This window comes from Cyprinus carpio, chromosome B7 (assembly GCF_018340385.1).
Source record: "Cyprinus carpio isolate SPL01 chromosome B7, ASM1834038v1, whole genome shotgun sequence".
NCBI lineage: Eukaryota > Metazoa > Chordata > Actinopteri > Cypriniformes > Cyprinidae > Cyprinus > Cyprinus carpio.
In genome coordinates, this window is record NC_056603.1 from 43,837,238 (window position 1) to 43,855,192 (window position 17,955).

The following is a 17,955-nucleotide window of genomic DNA, read 5'->3' on the forward strand; positions in this document are numbered from 1 at the left end:
TCCAAAACAAAAAGTCTATATCTTAATAGGTTTAAAGTTGAATTAATGGATGAAGAGACTGAAGATCTCCCAGAGAAGACAGGGTTTTAAATTGTGTTACATTAGTTAACTGTGTACATTTGACCCAGAGTTTTCTGTTATACACTGATTTTCAGAATAAATATTTAAAATCTTACAAGTTTAAGATCAGCAAATACAGAAAATATTAAATTTGAAGTGTGTTCTATGAATATATATATATATATATATATATATATATTGTTTTATTTGTATATATATTTTTTTTTTTTTTTTTTTTTTAATTTTATTTTTTATTTTTCTGGTTAAAAATGAAATTATTATTAATATTATTATTATTATTTCAATCTGTGCCTGCACAAATCATGCCATCTCCCATGTCTGCATGATATGATTTGATCAAAACAAGATGACTACAATCCCTTAATAACATTTTTATTATTACCTTGTTGATGTTTTTTTTAATCTGCAGAGTTACATTTCATGTGATTTTATGACTCACTGTATCGACAAGCAAAACCACATCTTCCTACTCTGCACCGCTTGATAGCTAAATGCTAAAATGTTCCTTACATTTTCCTTAATGCCTAGTTTATTCAAGTTCATTTACTCACCCATCGTTCCAAATCCATATGATTTCCCTTCATCTTCGGAACACAAATGAAGACATTTTAATGAAATATATTTCTTAATCTTAATCCTTTTTTTTCTGTTCCTCCATTAATAGCCCGCACACCAAAACTTCAGCTCGGGTAAACGTGTAGCCTAATCCATATGAATTAAGCAGTTCAATTCAAGTCTTCTGAAGACACGCTGTCGCTTTATATAATGATGAACTGATTTAATTTAGGCTTTTATTACGAAATAAACAAAGATATCAACACAGTTTAACAAAAAAGAGCAGGACCTCAAACTTACTTACTTGACACGCGAGAACCAATGAGCGTCACGCATGCGCGTTTGATCATCAGCAACATTAAGTTTATTTTATTTTATTTTATTTTATTTGTGCCAGGTAAATACAGTCGATTAGCCATATTTGATGTGCTCTTTATGCACTTTTATCACTGTAAACCTAAAATGTCTGCTTTCTGGCTTGTTTTCATATTAACCCTATACATGCAGCTGTGTTTGCATTGCTTTGACTTTCTCTGTATCCCACCTTGCACGCCTCGATTGGTAGAGTATGTAGGCTATAATACCTGCACGTTATTGGTCAAACTAGTTCCTTACTAGTTACAAACTAGGCAGTTTAACAATCTCAGCCTGTCCTGGTCACCCTAAATAATGTTTAATATGTGAATAAAACCGAGTGGTTAGGCTCTTGCTTCTTCTTCTTCTGTAATGTATTTCAACTGCGGACCACCAGATGGAGACATGTAACATGTTTTCATGAACTAACGGTGAATAATGTGAACTGTGTCTGAGAAATAAGATCTAAAGGATTGTTTTAAATCAGTGAATTTAAGAAAGCGGCGTCACAATCTCAATATTATTAGTTCCTGGAGAATAATTCTGACAGTAAACTGAATTGTATGTAGCGGTTAATAGATAATTAGATTAACTAAATTCTTCTCGATCAAGTATAAAGCGCGAGTGAACCCTGAAGGTTCAGTGTTTGTGCGCGCAGCTGATGTCGGGAGTAACAGTGGAAACAGTGACTGAGACTCAGTGCGGCTCTTGTTCAGCAGATGGGAGGGACTGCATGCCTCTCTCTCTCTCTCTCTCTCTCTCTCTCTCTCTCTCTCTCTCTCTCTCTCTCTCCCTCTCTCTCTCCCTCCACCATCAAACTAACTCCTGCATTTCAGAAACTCCAGACTGAAGCGACGCTGTCTCGTTTGTCTGTGTGGATGTTTAAGAGCGATGTAGTCACTCCGGAGGCAGTGTGAAGTCATGGTGAGTCCAGCCCTGTCTGTCTGTTCACATTTTACATACATTCATTAAGACCACGCTTTATAAGAAACGAGTGTAAAATAAGGAAAACACAGGCGTTTCGTCTTAAAGAGACAGTAACAGAAGAGCTGCGATAGCTGATACAAAGTTGCAAAATTAATCTGTGAATACTTTTTATTTCTTTCTGCTGAATATTCTTGAATCAGTGTCTGTTTAGCCTCTTGTTTCAGACAGAAAGTATTCGGTCTCTCTTTGTTTGAAACGACAGTATGAATATGTGATCCTTGCAGAAATACTGACGGTCATAAACTGTCATTGCTTCGTATTTTTTATTTTTGGAAATCTGTGTTTGTATTAGCCATGTTATCAAACTAAATAAATGATATGATAAAACGATTCTAAAAGCAACAGATTTAAAGAGAACCAGTCTACAGTGGTCATATTAAATCCAGTGATTATTTTGGTGGAAATATGGTTACCATGGTAAATATGAACAAGGCAGGGGTGAGCAGGAAAGAGATGGAGGTGGGAATTCCCCTCATCCCATCTGAACTCATGAGGAAACTCTGCAGGACGCACGGATCTGGAACAAACCCAGGACTCTGATGACAAGACTCTGCTCAGGGCTCCTGGACTGTCTTCATGACTGTTTCATATCACTTTCACCCAGTAGAAGTGTAACGTTAAATGAATAAGAATGGGGTAGCTGAATGAAATAGATTTAGTCTGACATGAGATAAATATGCAATAGGAACGTAGAATTCAAAGTGAAAGTGAATTGCATAGTTGAATGAAACAGAATAATAAACATAATTTTTTGAGTGTAGTGTAGTGAAAATATAACAGAACGGAGCAGTAAAAAATAGTTACATTTAATTAAGGAAAGTTGAACCAATAGAGTAGAATAATTGAATAACAGAATAGCTTGGGGAAAAATATGAGTACAGTTCAGCAAATAGAATAAAGTTGTTGAAGAAGTTTGAAGTGAATCTTGAAATTGCATAGTTGTATACAAATAAAGTGGAACTAGCAGAATATAATACTTGAATAATATAAAATTGGATAGAGTGAACTAAAAGAATAGAAGTAAACTAAAACACGGAGAACATATAGAATTTAACCATTTTTAGGAGTGAAATAAAATAAATAAAAAAATAGTGAAAATACAATTGTAAAATATTATAGAATTAAGGGAAGTTAAACTAATTGAGTAGAATAACTAACAAAAATAGTTTAATTAATAATGAGTAAGGTTCAACAAACAGAATAGTGTAGTTGAAGAAGCCTTATAATAGAATTGCATAGTTGAATAAAATGAGTAGACTATAAGAGTTTTACATAAGATCATATAATAAAATAAAAGGATTAGAAGAGAATAGTACAGAATTGCATACAAAATAAATGGCACATAAAAAGAGTAAAGTGAAACAAATAGAATGGAATCTTTTGATAACTGTAACTGGTTTTCATGACTGTGAGCTGATTACAGACAGATAACACAAGATATACAGTAATAGAGTTAATAGAGTGACAGTAATGATGTTACTGCAGTGTTCTGGACGTCCTGCAGCAGACGCGTGTTACTGTCCATCTGTCAGCATGTATACAAATCATAACTGAGGCAGATGAGGGCCGAATGCTGATGTGACTTCAGCTGCTGCCAGTGTTTGGTGTGTGTGGGACAGGGTGGAGCCGTCTGGCTGGATATACAGAGACAGAGACAGAGAGACACACACACAGAGAGAGAGAGAGACACACAGAGAGAGAGAGACTGTTTTACTTTGAGAGAAATGAAAAGACATGACGGTGGTTTGGGTGAAGTTGCATTTTCCACATAAGACCTGAAATAGAGGGAGATGATTCATTTTCAGTTGGGAGAGGTGAGAGTGCATGGAAAAACACATCAATACACACACACACACACACACACACACACACATACACACACACACACACACACACACATACACACACACACATGCACATTTATTGATATAGCAGATGTTTTATCCAAAATGAACAAATTAAGATCCACAAATGAAGAACATCATAAGCAATTGGTCATAAAAGCTAATAAAATACGTAACGGCTATTAAAAAAAATAAAAAAATAACATTAGTACAAAGAGTAGAAGTGGAATGCAGAATAAAATAGGAGCATAAACATACATTGGCTTATATATTTGGGCACTTATATTATACTCAAACATGTCTGAATATCACTGCATTAGATTACAAACCCAAGTGATGTTTGTTTAAAAGACTGAATGAGTATGTTGCATTAGAAATGGTAACACAATAGTTACAGTGCACTGTGTGATGTTAGTGGATCACGTTCTTTCTTTCTTCTTTCTTTCATTCTTTATTTATTTTGAATACAAAAAAAAAGGAAGATAGATTTACATGTACAAAAAGGAGTAGGAAGAAGTAAAACTTATATACTCCTACCCCTTAAATTTCCTACTCTACTTCATTTGTAAATCAGTAATCTATGGAAATAAGCATTCAAAAGATCTATACACATTGATAAGGATACTGAGATGGCGCCGCCATGTTCAGACACCATCCTGGTCGCTCCGGTTAGACTGTGTTTTTATTTAATTTTTTACATAACATTACTCTCACCTTTTGCAAGCATAACATCAGCACTGATCACACATGACAGCAGAACACTTTTAAACATCAGAAACCAGTTTTCTCACCTGTTTTACGACGGTTTACCCAATGATCCAAGTTGGCCACCTGAGATTCTCCACACGACGAATGAGAACAATGGCTATGAGAGGGCTCCTCCGAGGCGACGAAACAGAAAACACAGAGGGAAACGTGCTGGGGTTCACAACAGACTGAGGACCAGAGCGCACAGTCCACCTTTACCCAGTACCCTGCTAGCCAGCATCCAATCACTTGAGAACAAGATGGATGATCTCAGAGCCAGGATAAGATTCCATTGGGACATAAGGGACTGCAACATAATCTGTTTATCAGAAACATGGCTGACCCCCTCGATACTGGACGAAGCTGTAACACCGTCTGATAGCTTCTCTGTTCTTCGGATGGACAGGACTGCAGAGGCCAGCAAAACCAGGGGTGGCGGGGTCTGTTTCATGGTCAACAACAAATGGTGTGACCCCAGGAACATCACCACTCTGTCGCGTTCCTGTTCGCCTCATCTGGAGCATCTAACGATCATGTGCCGCCCGTTCTATTTGCCTCGTGAGTATACACTGGTCATCGCCACGGCTGTTTACATTCCACAGAGATGGCCCTGTCTAAGCTCCATGATGTGCTTAGTGTCTGCTTAAACAACCACCCGGACGCTGCCATCATTGTGAGTGGGGACTTTAATAAAACCAGTCTTAATCATGTAGTGCCAAACTTTTACCAGCACATTTCCTGTCCAACCAGAGGGAGAATACATTGGACCACTGCTATTCTCAGTTCAAGAATGGATATAAAACTAGCTCGCTACCAGGTTTTGGTAAATCTGACCATCTTCCTCATACCGGAATACAAACAAAAGCTTGTGCAGGTAGTTCCAGAGAGGCGGGTGGTGAAACGCTGGTCCGCCCAATCAGAAGCAGTGCTACAGGAAGCGCTCGATGATGTGGAATGGGACAGGTTTAGGTCTAGTTCCACTAACATCAGTGAGTTTGCGGATGTATCTATCAGCTTTGTCGGCACTCTGGTTGAGGAGTTAACACAAACTATAACAATAAAAACTTTCTTGAATCAGAAACCATGGTTCGATAAATCAATCCAGGCAGCGGTGAATGCGTGCACGGCCGCGTATAATGCGGGGCTCGTGTCGGGAGGCATGAGCGGATAAAAAACTGCGTGTTACGCTCTCCGACGTGCTGTGAGAACCATTAAACAACGGTACAGAGAACGAGTGGAGTCTCATTTCCAACTGAATGTCTCCAGGCGCATGTGGCAGGGACTGAGAACTATCAGTTCTTTTAAAAGTAAACCCTCCGTTGCGGTGAGTGCTGACTCTTCACTAACCAATAAGCTGAACACCTTTTATGCACGTTTCGAAGCAAACCGCTCTGGCGATTATCAACAGTCTGCCGGCGTACACAGAGGAGAAGAACAGCTGCGTAAGTGACGCGTGCGCAATCACTGTATCGGAGGACGAAGTTCGTCGAGCTCTGAAGCGTGTGAACAACAGGAAAGCGGCTGGCCCAGACGGGATTTCCGGTCGTGTATTGAGATCATGCGCCGATCAGCTGGCTGGATTGTTTACGTTTATCTTTAACGAGTCCCTTACTCAGTCAGTCATCCCTACATGCTTCAAAAAATCTATCATTGTTCCTGTACCAAAAAGCAACACCCCATCTTGCCTGAATGATTATCGACCAGTGGCACTCACATCACTAATTATGAAGGTTTTTGAAAAGCTTATCAAGAACACCATCTGCTCCTCTATCCCTAACAACATTGACCCACTCCAGTTTGCCTATCGCCCTAATAGGTCTACTGAGGATGCTGTCTCCCATCTCCTGCACACCACTCTCACCCATACCGACAACAATAAAGGGAATTATGTGAGGTTGCTGTTTATAGATTATAGCTCAGCCTTTAACACTATAGTCCCCCACAATCTGGTCTCAAAGCTCAGAAATCTCGGACTGAATGCCCCACTCTGTGACTGGGTTCTTGATTTTCTATCATGCAGACCTCGAACATCATCACCCTGAGTACAGGAGCCCCACAAGGATGTGTTTTGAGCCCGCTGCTCTACTCCCTCTACACATATGAATGTGTGTCCTCTCACACTTCCACTTCTGTCATTAAGTTTGCGGATGATACAGTGGTTATGGGCCTCGTCTCCAACAACAATGAGGCTGCCTACCTTGATGAGGTAGAAAGACTGACATCATGATGCCAAACAAACTGTCTCTTTCTGAATGTCAGCAAAACCAAGGAACTGGTTGTGGACTTTAGGAGGAGGCAGCAGTGGATCTACACCCCACTCATCATTAACAGGACCCCAGTGGAGAGAGTGAGCAGCTTCAAATACCTTGGCGTACACATTTCCGAAGACCTGACCTGGACTAGTTATATTCAGGCTCAAATTAAAAAAGCCAGACAACGACTGTACCATCTGAGACTCCTGAGAAAATTCAAGGTTTCCTCTGGAATCTTGAAAACTTTCTAAATCGGGGCTATAGAAAGTATATTGACTCAGTGCATTTCATCGTGGTATGGAAACAGCTCAGCCCAGGATCTTAAAGCCCTGCAAAGAGTAATGTGCTCCGCTGAGCGCATCTCCAGAACATCTCTCCCCTCTCTGTAAAACATCCACACCAGGAGATGTAAATCTAGAGCTGTTAAGATCGTCAAAGTCTCCACCCACCTGGAAACCCACTGTTTAATCTGCTACAGTCAGACGCTTCCGCAGTCTGATGGCAAAAACAGAGATGCTCAGAAGGAGTTTCTTCCCTCACATTATCAGACTACTAAACATGAACATTAAACACACTGCACTTTAGAGACTCTGGTAGTGTAGGGTTACCCAATAACTCTTTGCACACTGCACTTTTTGAGATAACCTAGCTATGAAACTCCTCCTCACTGTACACTGTTTACATTTCTGCACATCATCTGAGTAGTAGTCTAATATATATTGTGTATATTTCATTATTTGTATTTAATCTTCTTGTTATTTTTTTTCTTATTTTTTTTTTCATATATTTCATTATTTGTATTTAATTTTCTCTTATTTTTTTGACCAGTCTAAAAAGAGTATGCCAGACCTATATTTCACTGCTTGTTTTATGCCATATAACTTGTATGTGACAAATAAAATCTTGAATCTTGATAGTAACTGTATATAAAAATGTGTTAAGTTGTGGAGTTGAAATAGTGATAATTTGTGATGGTTATTGTTTAATGATATTGACAAAAAATGTTGAAGAAAAGCTAGTATATAAAGTAAAGTAGTAGTAAAGTTAGTATGGAGAAAAGCTCTGGCAATGTTTGTTTTCCGTTGACTCTTGCTTTGATATCTATATATCTATCTATCTGTATGTATGCATGTATTTGTTTTTATTTTTTTATTTTGTGTGTGTGTGTGTATGTATGTATATGTATACACACACACACACACACACACACACACACACACACACACACACACACACACACACACACTATATATTTAGCTACCTGAATATGCATCTGTTTTAATAGATACAATACTGTTTGAAAATTTGGGGTCAATGAGTTTTGTTGTTGTTTTAAAGAAGAATACTTGTATTCATCAAGGGTGCAATAATTTGATCAAAAGTGACAGTATATGTTACAAAATATTTCTATTTCAAATAAACGCTGTTCATTTGAACTTTCTATTCATCAAAGAATCCTAAAACATGTATCGCAGTTTCCAGAAAAATATTGTGCATAACAACTGTTTTCAACACTGATAATAATCAGAAATGTTTCTAGAGCACAAATCATCATATTAGAATGATTTCTGAAGATCATGTGACACTGAAGACTGGAGTAATGATGCTGAAAATACAGCTGCACATCACAGAAATAAATTACAGTTTACAATATACTTACATACAAAACAGCTGTTTTAAATTGCAATAATATTTCACAATTGTGCTGTTTTTACTGTATTTTTGATCAAATAAACACAGCCTTGGTGAGCAAAAGAGGCTTGTTTTCAAATCTAACCGACCTTAAACTGTAATGTATTTGAATACAATGTTTAAAAGATAACACAAGAACACACTTGATGTATTTAATGTGTTGAGCAAGTATTTGCTGATAAGTGCATAAACTGTGTTTCTTAGGGTTTCCTTTAGTGGAGTCACATTTAAGTTCCTGATCTTCTAATAGAAACCGCTTGCACTTCCACTTCGTTCATGTTTCTGTTTGTGGAGTTCCTCTTAGAAAGAGGAAATAGTTCCTTCTGAATTATTTTTTCTAACTCTCTTTCTCTCCTTTTCATCCGCCTGCATCTGGATTCTATCATTCTGCTCTTCAGCAGTCTCTCTCTCTCTCTCTCTCTCTCTCTCTCTCTCTCACTGTATCTCTCTCGACCGACTCTTCTGTAAGGAGCTGCTGAGAAAGAGAGGAAGTGCCGCTGGTGTTATATTCTGCTTGAGGTTGTGCTGTAGATGTACATCCTTATATACATCATTACAGAAGTTTGATAAAACAGATATTTCATGAACCTCCTCTCAACCTGACACATTCACGCAACAATTTTCAGAAACACACTGATGTGCAAATTGACACATTTTCCTAAACTGACTACTTGGATTGTCTGAACAGTCTTAAGGATGGCCTGAATAAATACGTTTCATCTGTCACACACAGTTCTCAGTGGGTGCTGACACAGAATGTGTTTCAAAGAGCAAGACACAGCATATTTGATTTTTAGACCAACATTTTTTAGAACAAATCGTGCAGCAGTTACTCTTCATCATGTCTTTACAAACCAGAACAAGTTCCACAAAAAGTGTTTCGCTAGTTTTTCATTATGTGAGTGAGAACTAAGGCTGTTGAGATCCAAACTAATAGTAAAATCTAAAAAAAAAAAAAAAAATCTATCACTGTCTATCCTTTTCTTGCTATCTACTTTTTTATTTTTATTTATTATAAAAATAATAATACATTGACCCTCCAACACTAGCTTTCGGTATTTAATCTACTTAAATAAATACTGTCAATGTCAGAGGACATGCTTTGTGGAAAAATCCGTTTTATCTTTTTCTTTTTTTTTTTCCTGGACTATAACAGAAAAGAAGAAAAGAAATGATGCATGTGTTCTCAATGGTTTCAGTGCAGAATGGAGTTTGATATTAAGTTAGTTTGATAGTTTGATAGTAAGTATTCTGTCTTGACTTCTCATTTTGTGGAGTATTTCAGTCAGAACGCAAGTTCTAAGATACAAAGCAGATGCAAATGCAGTACTGTAAATGGAAAAGTGAAAAGATTCTAACATAGATATAACTAGCTAACTGAAATATGATACTAGAGTTTTTTTTTTTTTTTTTTTTTTTTTTCAGTGTGTGCATTTGATTATCCTCATGTGACTTATTCACCTTTTGGTCCTAAAATCATTGTTTTTTCTTCCTCGTTTTGTCTTTAATATTGTTTTTCTTGCATTCTTTTTCATTTTCTTTCCTGCCATTTTCCTTCTCGGTTTGTTTTTCTTTCCTCACCCTCCCCACCACCCCAAACACACTGGCCTTCCTGGCTGACTTTCGCTCTCTCTTTTCCCTCATCTTTTGTTTATTCCACTCATCGCTCACTGAGTGGGAGACTTCAGAGAGCATAATATGTGTTTTGTGAAGACGCTTCGGTGTAATTGTCGTCAGATGATATTTAGAAGCAGTTCCTGAGAGACGGAGTGTTTAAGCCGGAGGATGGAGAAAGAGTGAAGAAATAAAGGAGAGGAAAATGTTCAGGGTTGCTATGACGACAGAACAGCAGTAAAGTAAACATTAGTGTGTGTGTGTGTGTGTGTGTGTGTGTGTGTGTGTGTGTGTGTGTGTGTGTTCATTGGTTGTGTTTTTTTTTTTGTGTTTGTTTATTGGGTTTTTATATGGGTGTCATTCATAAAACACAAGCAGACAAATTTCACATCATGTGTAAACCATCACACTAAATTCAGTGCAAAAGACACCACACACACACACACACACACACACAGAGTAAAAACTGTAATATTGAGACATATTACAATTTAAAATACTGAAAACATTTTTATAATAGTACTACCAATACTAATTTCTTATTATTATTATTATTATCCTAATAACATAATTGTGCTCAGAAACAAACAGATAACAAGCATCTTGTAGATAATTTGTTATATAAAGGAAATCCTTTATCACAGTCTGTTTAAAAGTGTCCCCTGAAAAAGTACAAATTTTGATAGCATTGTTTTCTTTTATTGTTCATTTTTTGCGTTATTCAGACAAGACACAAAGTTTCTGAATTCAGTGCAGTTGTCGAAAGGTCATGATGACCATTTGGCCCACAGGAAGTTTTAGATGCTCTCTGGAACACAAAACAGGAAGTTGTGTTTGTGGGGAGGAAGAAACGAGCAAGCTGTCGGTCGTGATGACTAACATGTGAATGGTCTCATCAGCTTGTGCTGATATAATCTGTGTTTCAGGGTTCAGAGGCGGTAGAGGACTGCGTGCAGGGGGCGCTATCTTCCCTCTACCCTCCTTTTGAAAGCACCGCTCCTCCTCTCCTCTCTCAGGTGAGACCATACAACTCTCCTTTCTCAATGTTTTATGTAAGTTTTCTAACTGATTGGGTAGTTGTTTTTCCGAAAAAAAATAAAATAATAAAAAATAAAAATAAAAAATAAAAATCCCAATATCCCATAAACTTTCATTGACAATTTCTAACTGTAACTCCTCTTAAGAGTTTTCAAGTTATGTCTACCAAATTCAGCTTAAAGGGGTCATATGATGCTTTTTTAAAGCTCATTATTTTGTGTATTTGGTGTAACGGAATAGGTTGACATGCTTTAATGCTCAAAAAACACATTATTTTTCAAATACTGTACATTATTGTAGGTCCTCTATGCCCCGTCTCTCTCAAACGCGTCGTTTTCTACAACGTCCCTCCTTCTGACAAGCGCAGTCTGCTCTGATTGGTCAGCTGACCCAGTGCATTGTGATTGGCCGAACACCGCAAACACTCATCGGAAATGTAACGCCCCTTTCCATAATCGCGAGTGCTTATGCTTTCGCCTAGATACACACAGCATTGTGTAAAAATTCAAATCACATCATATGACCCCTTTAACATTCAGCTCTGAATCACAGTTATCATTGCTTAATTATAAAATGGACTAAAAATAACCTTTTGACTTGTGTTTTCAGCAAGCCAACATTCAAAGTCTGTCTTGATCATTTTTCTTTACCATGTGTTTTTGTGTCATGTAGGTGTTCTCCGTACTCGAGTCCACCTATCAGCACGACAGCTTGAGATATCTGCTGGATTTCTTCATTCCTGCCAAACACCTTCTGCACAGACTACAGCAGCATGCATGTGTAAGTGTTCACTTATTAGTGGTGGCTGCTAAAGCAATCATCACTGTTACTATTGGCCACACATAGGGTTAAGGTTACAATAAAAATAAGCTTATCCTTAGAGGTTCGTTCAAAGCCCGGGCCTTAACAATTGAAATTCAGTTTGTTGAGGAGAGGTGAGCTATTACTTAAAATCAGTGAATTAAGGATTTTTACCTGGTGGGTTATGAATATTATGAAAAATTAAATCTAATATAAACTGAATGAGGGACAATTTCCCACAATACTTTAGCAAACACCCAGCAACCACCTAGAACTTCTTAGAAACCACTGTAAAACATATTTGAAATCCTAAAAATCTACTAACCAATACCACTCTTATTGCCACTTACTGTAGTAAAATCACTAAGCTCTTTTCCCTAACACACATGTATGTCACTCATAAACACGGAAAATGTTCATTATGAAACTCTCTCACACTTACATAAATAAATGACACACACACATTCTCAGCCGGCTCTGTTTTCATTGTCGCTATGAGAAGCTGCCAGGGACAAGAGCCTCTGTCTGAGTCATGGCTGTAATTCTTACCATATGTGTGTGTGAGAAAGAGACGAGGGCCTGAGAAAGGCTGGAGGAGTGTTCGCTTGAGAAATGGGGGAGGGATAAACAGACCAAACACTGGGGCACATTGAGAAAGCGGGTGAAAGGGAGTATCAAAACGAGAAAACAAGGGGCTGTTCACTGAAGGAAGAAGGAATATGACTTCACAATCATTCTTCTGATGCGTGGAAGACACTTTTATATCTTTTAAAATGACAGTAAATTACATACCATAAAACAGAGGGTGTTTTAGAAAAAAAAAAAAAAAAAAGGTGGATGATGTAGGAGGGGAGCGGCATGGATTCCTGAACATAATTTGATCACGGTCCTGTGAGTGTGCACAGATGAGAGGGGATTCATGTCATGGGATAATTTAGCCTATATGCTGAAGAGAAAGCATTTGAAACTTCATTAAGATTTGCGGATTGTAAGGTAAGTGAATGCTTTCAAATGGAGGGGTTGAGAATATATATATAATGTGAAAGCTACATGTTTAATTTGTAACAATTCGATATTTTACGATGCACACAAAGTTGAGGTAATGAGCAATGTTGCACTAGCCAAGAGGATCCTGAATGTGCAGTTATTTGCAGCTTCTCAGCAGTCAAGGACTAGATACACTAGGTGGACATGCCTACAATGACATTTCTTAAGTATACTTCATTATTAAACTTCCGATGTGTACTGATTGGTTGTGGTTGTGTTGCATCAATTTGTTTGGAATAAAGTCGTTACATTACCACAATTATAAATAACACTTTAGTTCATAATGAGTTTCACAATTCAGTAACACTTGAGTTTCACAATTTCGATACCACAGAAAAAAAAAAAAAAAAAAAAAAAAACTAATTTAATTAACTTAAGCTTATTAAAGACAAGCAAACAGTCAGTAATGAAATGAGCAATAGGACAAATGCAATAGAACAAAGATACAGATTAAATAAACACGGTTTCAAGTTTATGTTGTTGTATATAGCAAAATAAATCATACATAAAATAAAACATTGCATGTCAAGAGCAGAGATTGATTTTTCTCTTTTTCTTTAGTTGTTTGATAATATTAACTCCATACAGTGACAGGTATATTAGGCTGCTGTCACTTTAAGACCTAATGCATGGAACTGGTATAATGTATTGACACAATACCATTTCTTTCCAATACCAAATATTTACAGTCACCTAAGACATACCCAACTGTGACTACATGAATACTACAGGCATTTTGACATATCTTTGTGTATTCGACTGTTAAGGCACATGACTCTATTCAGTACTGATGCTGTGTGACAGGCAGCCTTCTGTGCATGTGCTTTAGGTGTGTGTGCATAGAAGATTGTCTCTCAGAACAGCACGCTTGTACCAAATTGAGAAATTGCATAACCATGATAAAGACGATAATCCAACATCTTTACTTGTTGTCATATTCCTACTAATTTATCATGACTACTAGTATAATGGCCTGCCCTAGTATTAGTAAAAAATATTTCTTAGTTTCTGCATGTAATATTGTTTCAAATCAAGAAACATGATAATATTAATAATTGTAATGAGTTGTCCACTGAAGGCAAGCGTAGATGAATCCAAGTGCAGTTTATTTACAAGGTGATAATCCAAACTTCCAAACAATAAACAAAGACTTGACTTGAACTGACTTGGCATGAAACAGACTGGACTCACCGACAGCAGGTTACAAACATTAACATTAATACACGACAGGGCACAATGGCAAAAACCTGACTACTTATAACAGACAAAGATGGACACATGACATGAACAAACCAATGGAGAACAAGGCACATGACTAAGACAACCAATGAGTAAACAGAATTGATAAATCACATGACAAGACAATAAACCAATCAGAACATGACACATACACAAGGCAGAGATATATGAGGGCAAGGTAAGCATGACACAAACAGCATACAGTAGGTGGCGGTATGCACCGGAAAAAATTGGTTGCGACCCGCCATTAATACTAGAGAAGAAGAAGAAGAAGACACAAACAGCATAAATCAAACTACAAAATAAAAGACATGAAAACAAGAACATGAAACAAAACCCAAAACAGACATTGCAATAATATTTTCAATTTGGGAGTAATGGTTTTTTGTTTGGAGATGGTGTTTTTTTGAATCAAGATTTCAAAAGCTTGTGGCTTGTTTGGGATTATTGTTAGTTGTCTACTGTGAATTAGAAAAATGTTGGGCATGACCGAAAGTTTATGTGGGGTGTAAATATACTCATCTAATTTGAATATTAAGACATCACCAGGGAGCAGCCATCTCGAATTTCATAATATTCAGGGAATAGTAGATATTGAATTGATGTTTGAACTTATTTGCATGTTTTTTTTTTTGTGTGTGTGTCTTTTTATCCTCATTCCCAAATGATCAGAAAAGAGGAATCCAACCAATAAAACAGGAAAAAAAAAGAACTAAATTATTACTATATTACTACACTATATAGTAGTAAAAAAACGCATGTGACCAGTAGCCTACTTTTTGATCAGTTCATCAGTAATATTCAGGAAATAATAGATATTGAATGGATGTTTGAAATTATTTGCAAGTTTTTTTTGTTTGTTTGTTTGTTTGTTTTTTGTCTTTTTATTCTCATTCCAAATGATCAGGAAAAAAAAAAAAAAGAAAAAAGAACGGAAAAGTAGTAAATTATTACTATATTACTGTGCCATGGTAAAATGCATGTCCCTATTTTTTTTTATCAGTTGACCAGCTATCTAACCAATCAGGTATCTAGGCGACACAGTTTATAGTTATTGAGAGTATGGTTCCTCTCATTGCATGGCACAGCGCAGAGCGCACCTACTCACTGACCGCACCTGTACTGTCTGCCAGCGGCCTTTAGAGCGTTCGCGATCAGCAACAGCTCTCCTATGGACACTATGACCACGTTCACCCCTGCCACCCTCATCCCCGTTGGGCAAAGGGTCGAGATGATCATTTGTTTGTGCTTTCGTGAACACTCTCGCCTTGTACGGCGGCACCATTGCGCTGCAAAGATGTACCGGGAGAAGCGCGCGACCATTAGATGACCGATCGTCATTTCCAAAAGGAAAATATTCCCCCTTCAGAGTCAGAATCAGCGAATAACATTTGCAATACATCCTCACGGTACAAATTTGTATTAGCCATTTGCCGATTTTCTCTCATAAATCTCACCATTTACTCGCACGCTATGAACTGAACTGCTTCCGCATCAATGACACGAGAGCTCACTTGCTCTGCTATTTCCTCGAACACTTTGAATAGGAACATGATGTAATTTTGGTCTAGAATCGAAGTACTACATGTCTGCCATCTAGTGGTAGGGAACAGAAATTAGATATTACACCATTTTAGGAACTACAGTCTATTTTACTAAGTATGACGTCTTGTCGCAATTTTGCGACTTTGGCGCTTAGAGGGTTAATTGGTGCATAAATATTATATCAAACATTTATCAAACTCTTCATATAGTTCTATCGTGGATAATTATTGTTATCGATTTATCGCCCAGCCCTAGCTATGACATTAGACATCTTGGTAACAATATTTTTGTTCTCTCTTTCTCAGTCTCAGTATCTGGGCTGTCTCTTCTTGCACTCTGGTTGGCCACTGTGTTTGGGAGAGAAGGTAGTAGTACAGCTCTCTACTTTGGACTGGAGACTCCTGCGTAGTACTGACTTCTACCTACAGGTGGTCCCCTTCTCGACACGTTGTCCTCGCCTTGCTCTTAAGTGCCTTGCACCTGGTGGGAGGAATGTACAGGAGGTCTTAGTGCCAGAGTCACAGCATCCGCTGGTGTTTACTTCAGAGTGGCTACACTGCATCAACAAGGATCGTGGCTGCAAGAGAGAAGGTAAGACAAAAATGGGAGGAATAAGTAGACCAATTGTTAGGGTAGATGGTGGAGAAATGGGAGCAAGGAAATACAATCCAATGGTAGAAATAAGGTGCAGCACACTGAGGAAAATTTTAGTGTGTCATGATGTTTAAAGCAATGTCTTAAGTTTTTGTTTGCCTTTTAAGAATGATACACAGAGTGGACCCTCTTCCTCTTACTTAGATCTTCTCAAACTTTCTTGCCATGTAGGTGGAGGATGTTTGGACACCTGTCTGGTGAGTACATGTGATGGAGTGGTCCATATTCCATGGGAAGAGGTAGTCTATCCCAAACTCCTCCACAATCCATCCAGTCCTCTCCAAGACAATCCTGAGCAAACTGACTTGTCATCAGGCGGTTTGGGCCTTGGTTGGGGCAGCTCTTCAGCGGAGCATGATTCCTGGTCCTGGGATGAAGAAGATGGCTTGCCTCCAGATGGGAATGAGGCGGAGATTGAGGCTGCCTTAGAACGCCTGCGCAGAAGCAGTGATGATCATCTTGTAGCTGATGGTGCTGGAGATTATGTTGAGCTGCTAGAGCCCAGAGGAGGCCCAGATGGTGGTGCTGATCCTAAACAGCGCTATCTGGAGATGCATGGAATATGTAAGACCAAAACTTTGCCCCTGTGTAGGAGGGGTAAAGCAATACGACTACGAAAGGGGAAGGGGAGAGGGTATGGGAAAACTGAACCTGGTGCTAGGGCTGGAAGTCTGGTACGAAGGAATAGCAACAACAACGGCAAGGATGGTGTAGTTTCCTGCAGTGACTTGGATACCTCACGCCCCTTGCCTCGTGTCATTGATTTAGGTTGCCAAAGAAGGTCATATTACCCTTCATTGCAGGACTCTGACGAAGGTGCTAGAGACCCAGTAGGTCTCGAATGCAGATCTCCTTGCAAGGACAGTCTGGCCAAAGAGAGGAGGCCAGGGGTAGGAAAAGAGAGAGATGGGACTGGGGGTACACTGCCCTGGGATGAGTGTCAGAGGAAGAAATGTTCCAGCAGGCGATGTTCCACAGATGATAATGATGTGGCTAAGAACAAAGCAGAGAGTCTGGAAGACGGACAACAGGACCACAATCAAAGATCACACTGGGGCTGTGATGATAAAACATTGGCCAGCACTTTAGACAGTAGACATGAGGTTGCAACATTAGCAAATCCCTCCAATGCTGCAGATAATGGAGCTGTCCCTTTGGCTGTTTATGGAGAAACAGAAGATATAAACAAGAAATTGGCTGGAGAATCTAGGACACGGACAATGTCTCTCCAAGATTCTTCCATGAACATTGCATCTGATACATCAGACTGTGCACAAAGCAGGACCAATCACTCAGACAATACTAGTAAAGAGAAAACGGATAAAAGTTTGCCACCATCAGGTACTGTAAGCGCCATGGAAGAAAAGTGTCCTAGAAAGTCAGATAACCTTATTTGTCCCAGAGGAAAAGAAGTAAAAACAGGTGGATTTAGAGCACCCAGGTAAGGTTAAGTAAATGTGAATTTCCAGTGCATATATTTGATGGTAATTGTTTAAATTGTTTTA

At 38.3% G+C, this 17,955-nt stretch overlaps 1 protein-coding gene across 1 annotated transcript in view; it reads left to right on the forward strand.

The window, feature by feature from the left end:
* Nucleotides 1-1,772: 1,772 nt before the first annotated feature.
* LOC109092891 (rho guanine nucleotide exchange factor 40-like) overlaps nt 1,773-17,955 on the forward strand; it is a 37,357-nt gene continuing 21,174 nt past the window's right edge. Inside the window, exons 1-5 of the mRNA XM_042728796.1 lie at nt 1,773-1,914; nt 11,053-11,142; nt 11,837-11,944; nt 16,102-16,387; nt 16,622-17,891. Of these exons, the coding sequence (XP_042584730.1) occupies nt 1,912-1,914; nt 11,053-11,142; nt 11,837-11,944; nt 16,102-16,387; nt 16,622-17,891 (1,757 nt within the window). The 5' untranslated portion in view covers nt 1,773-1,911. The remainder of the gene's footprint in view (nt 1,915-11,052; nt 11,143-11,836; nt 11,945-16,101; nt 16,388-16,621; nt 17,892-17,955) is intronic.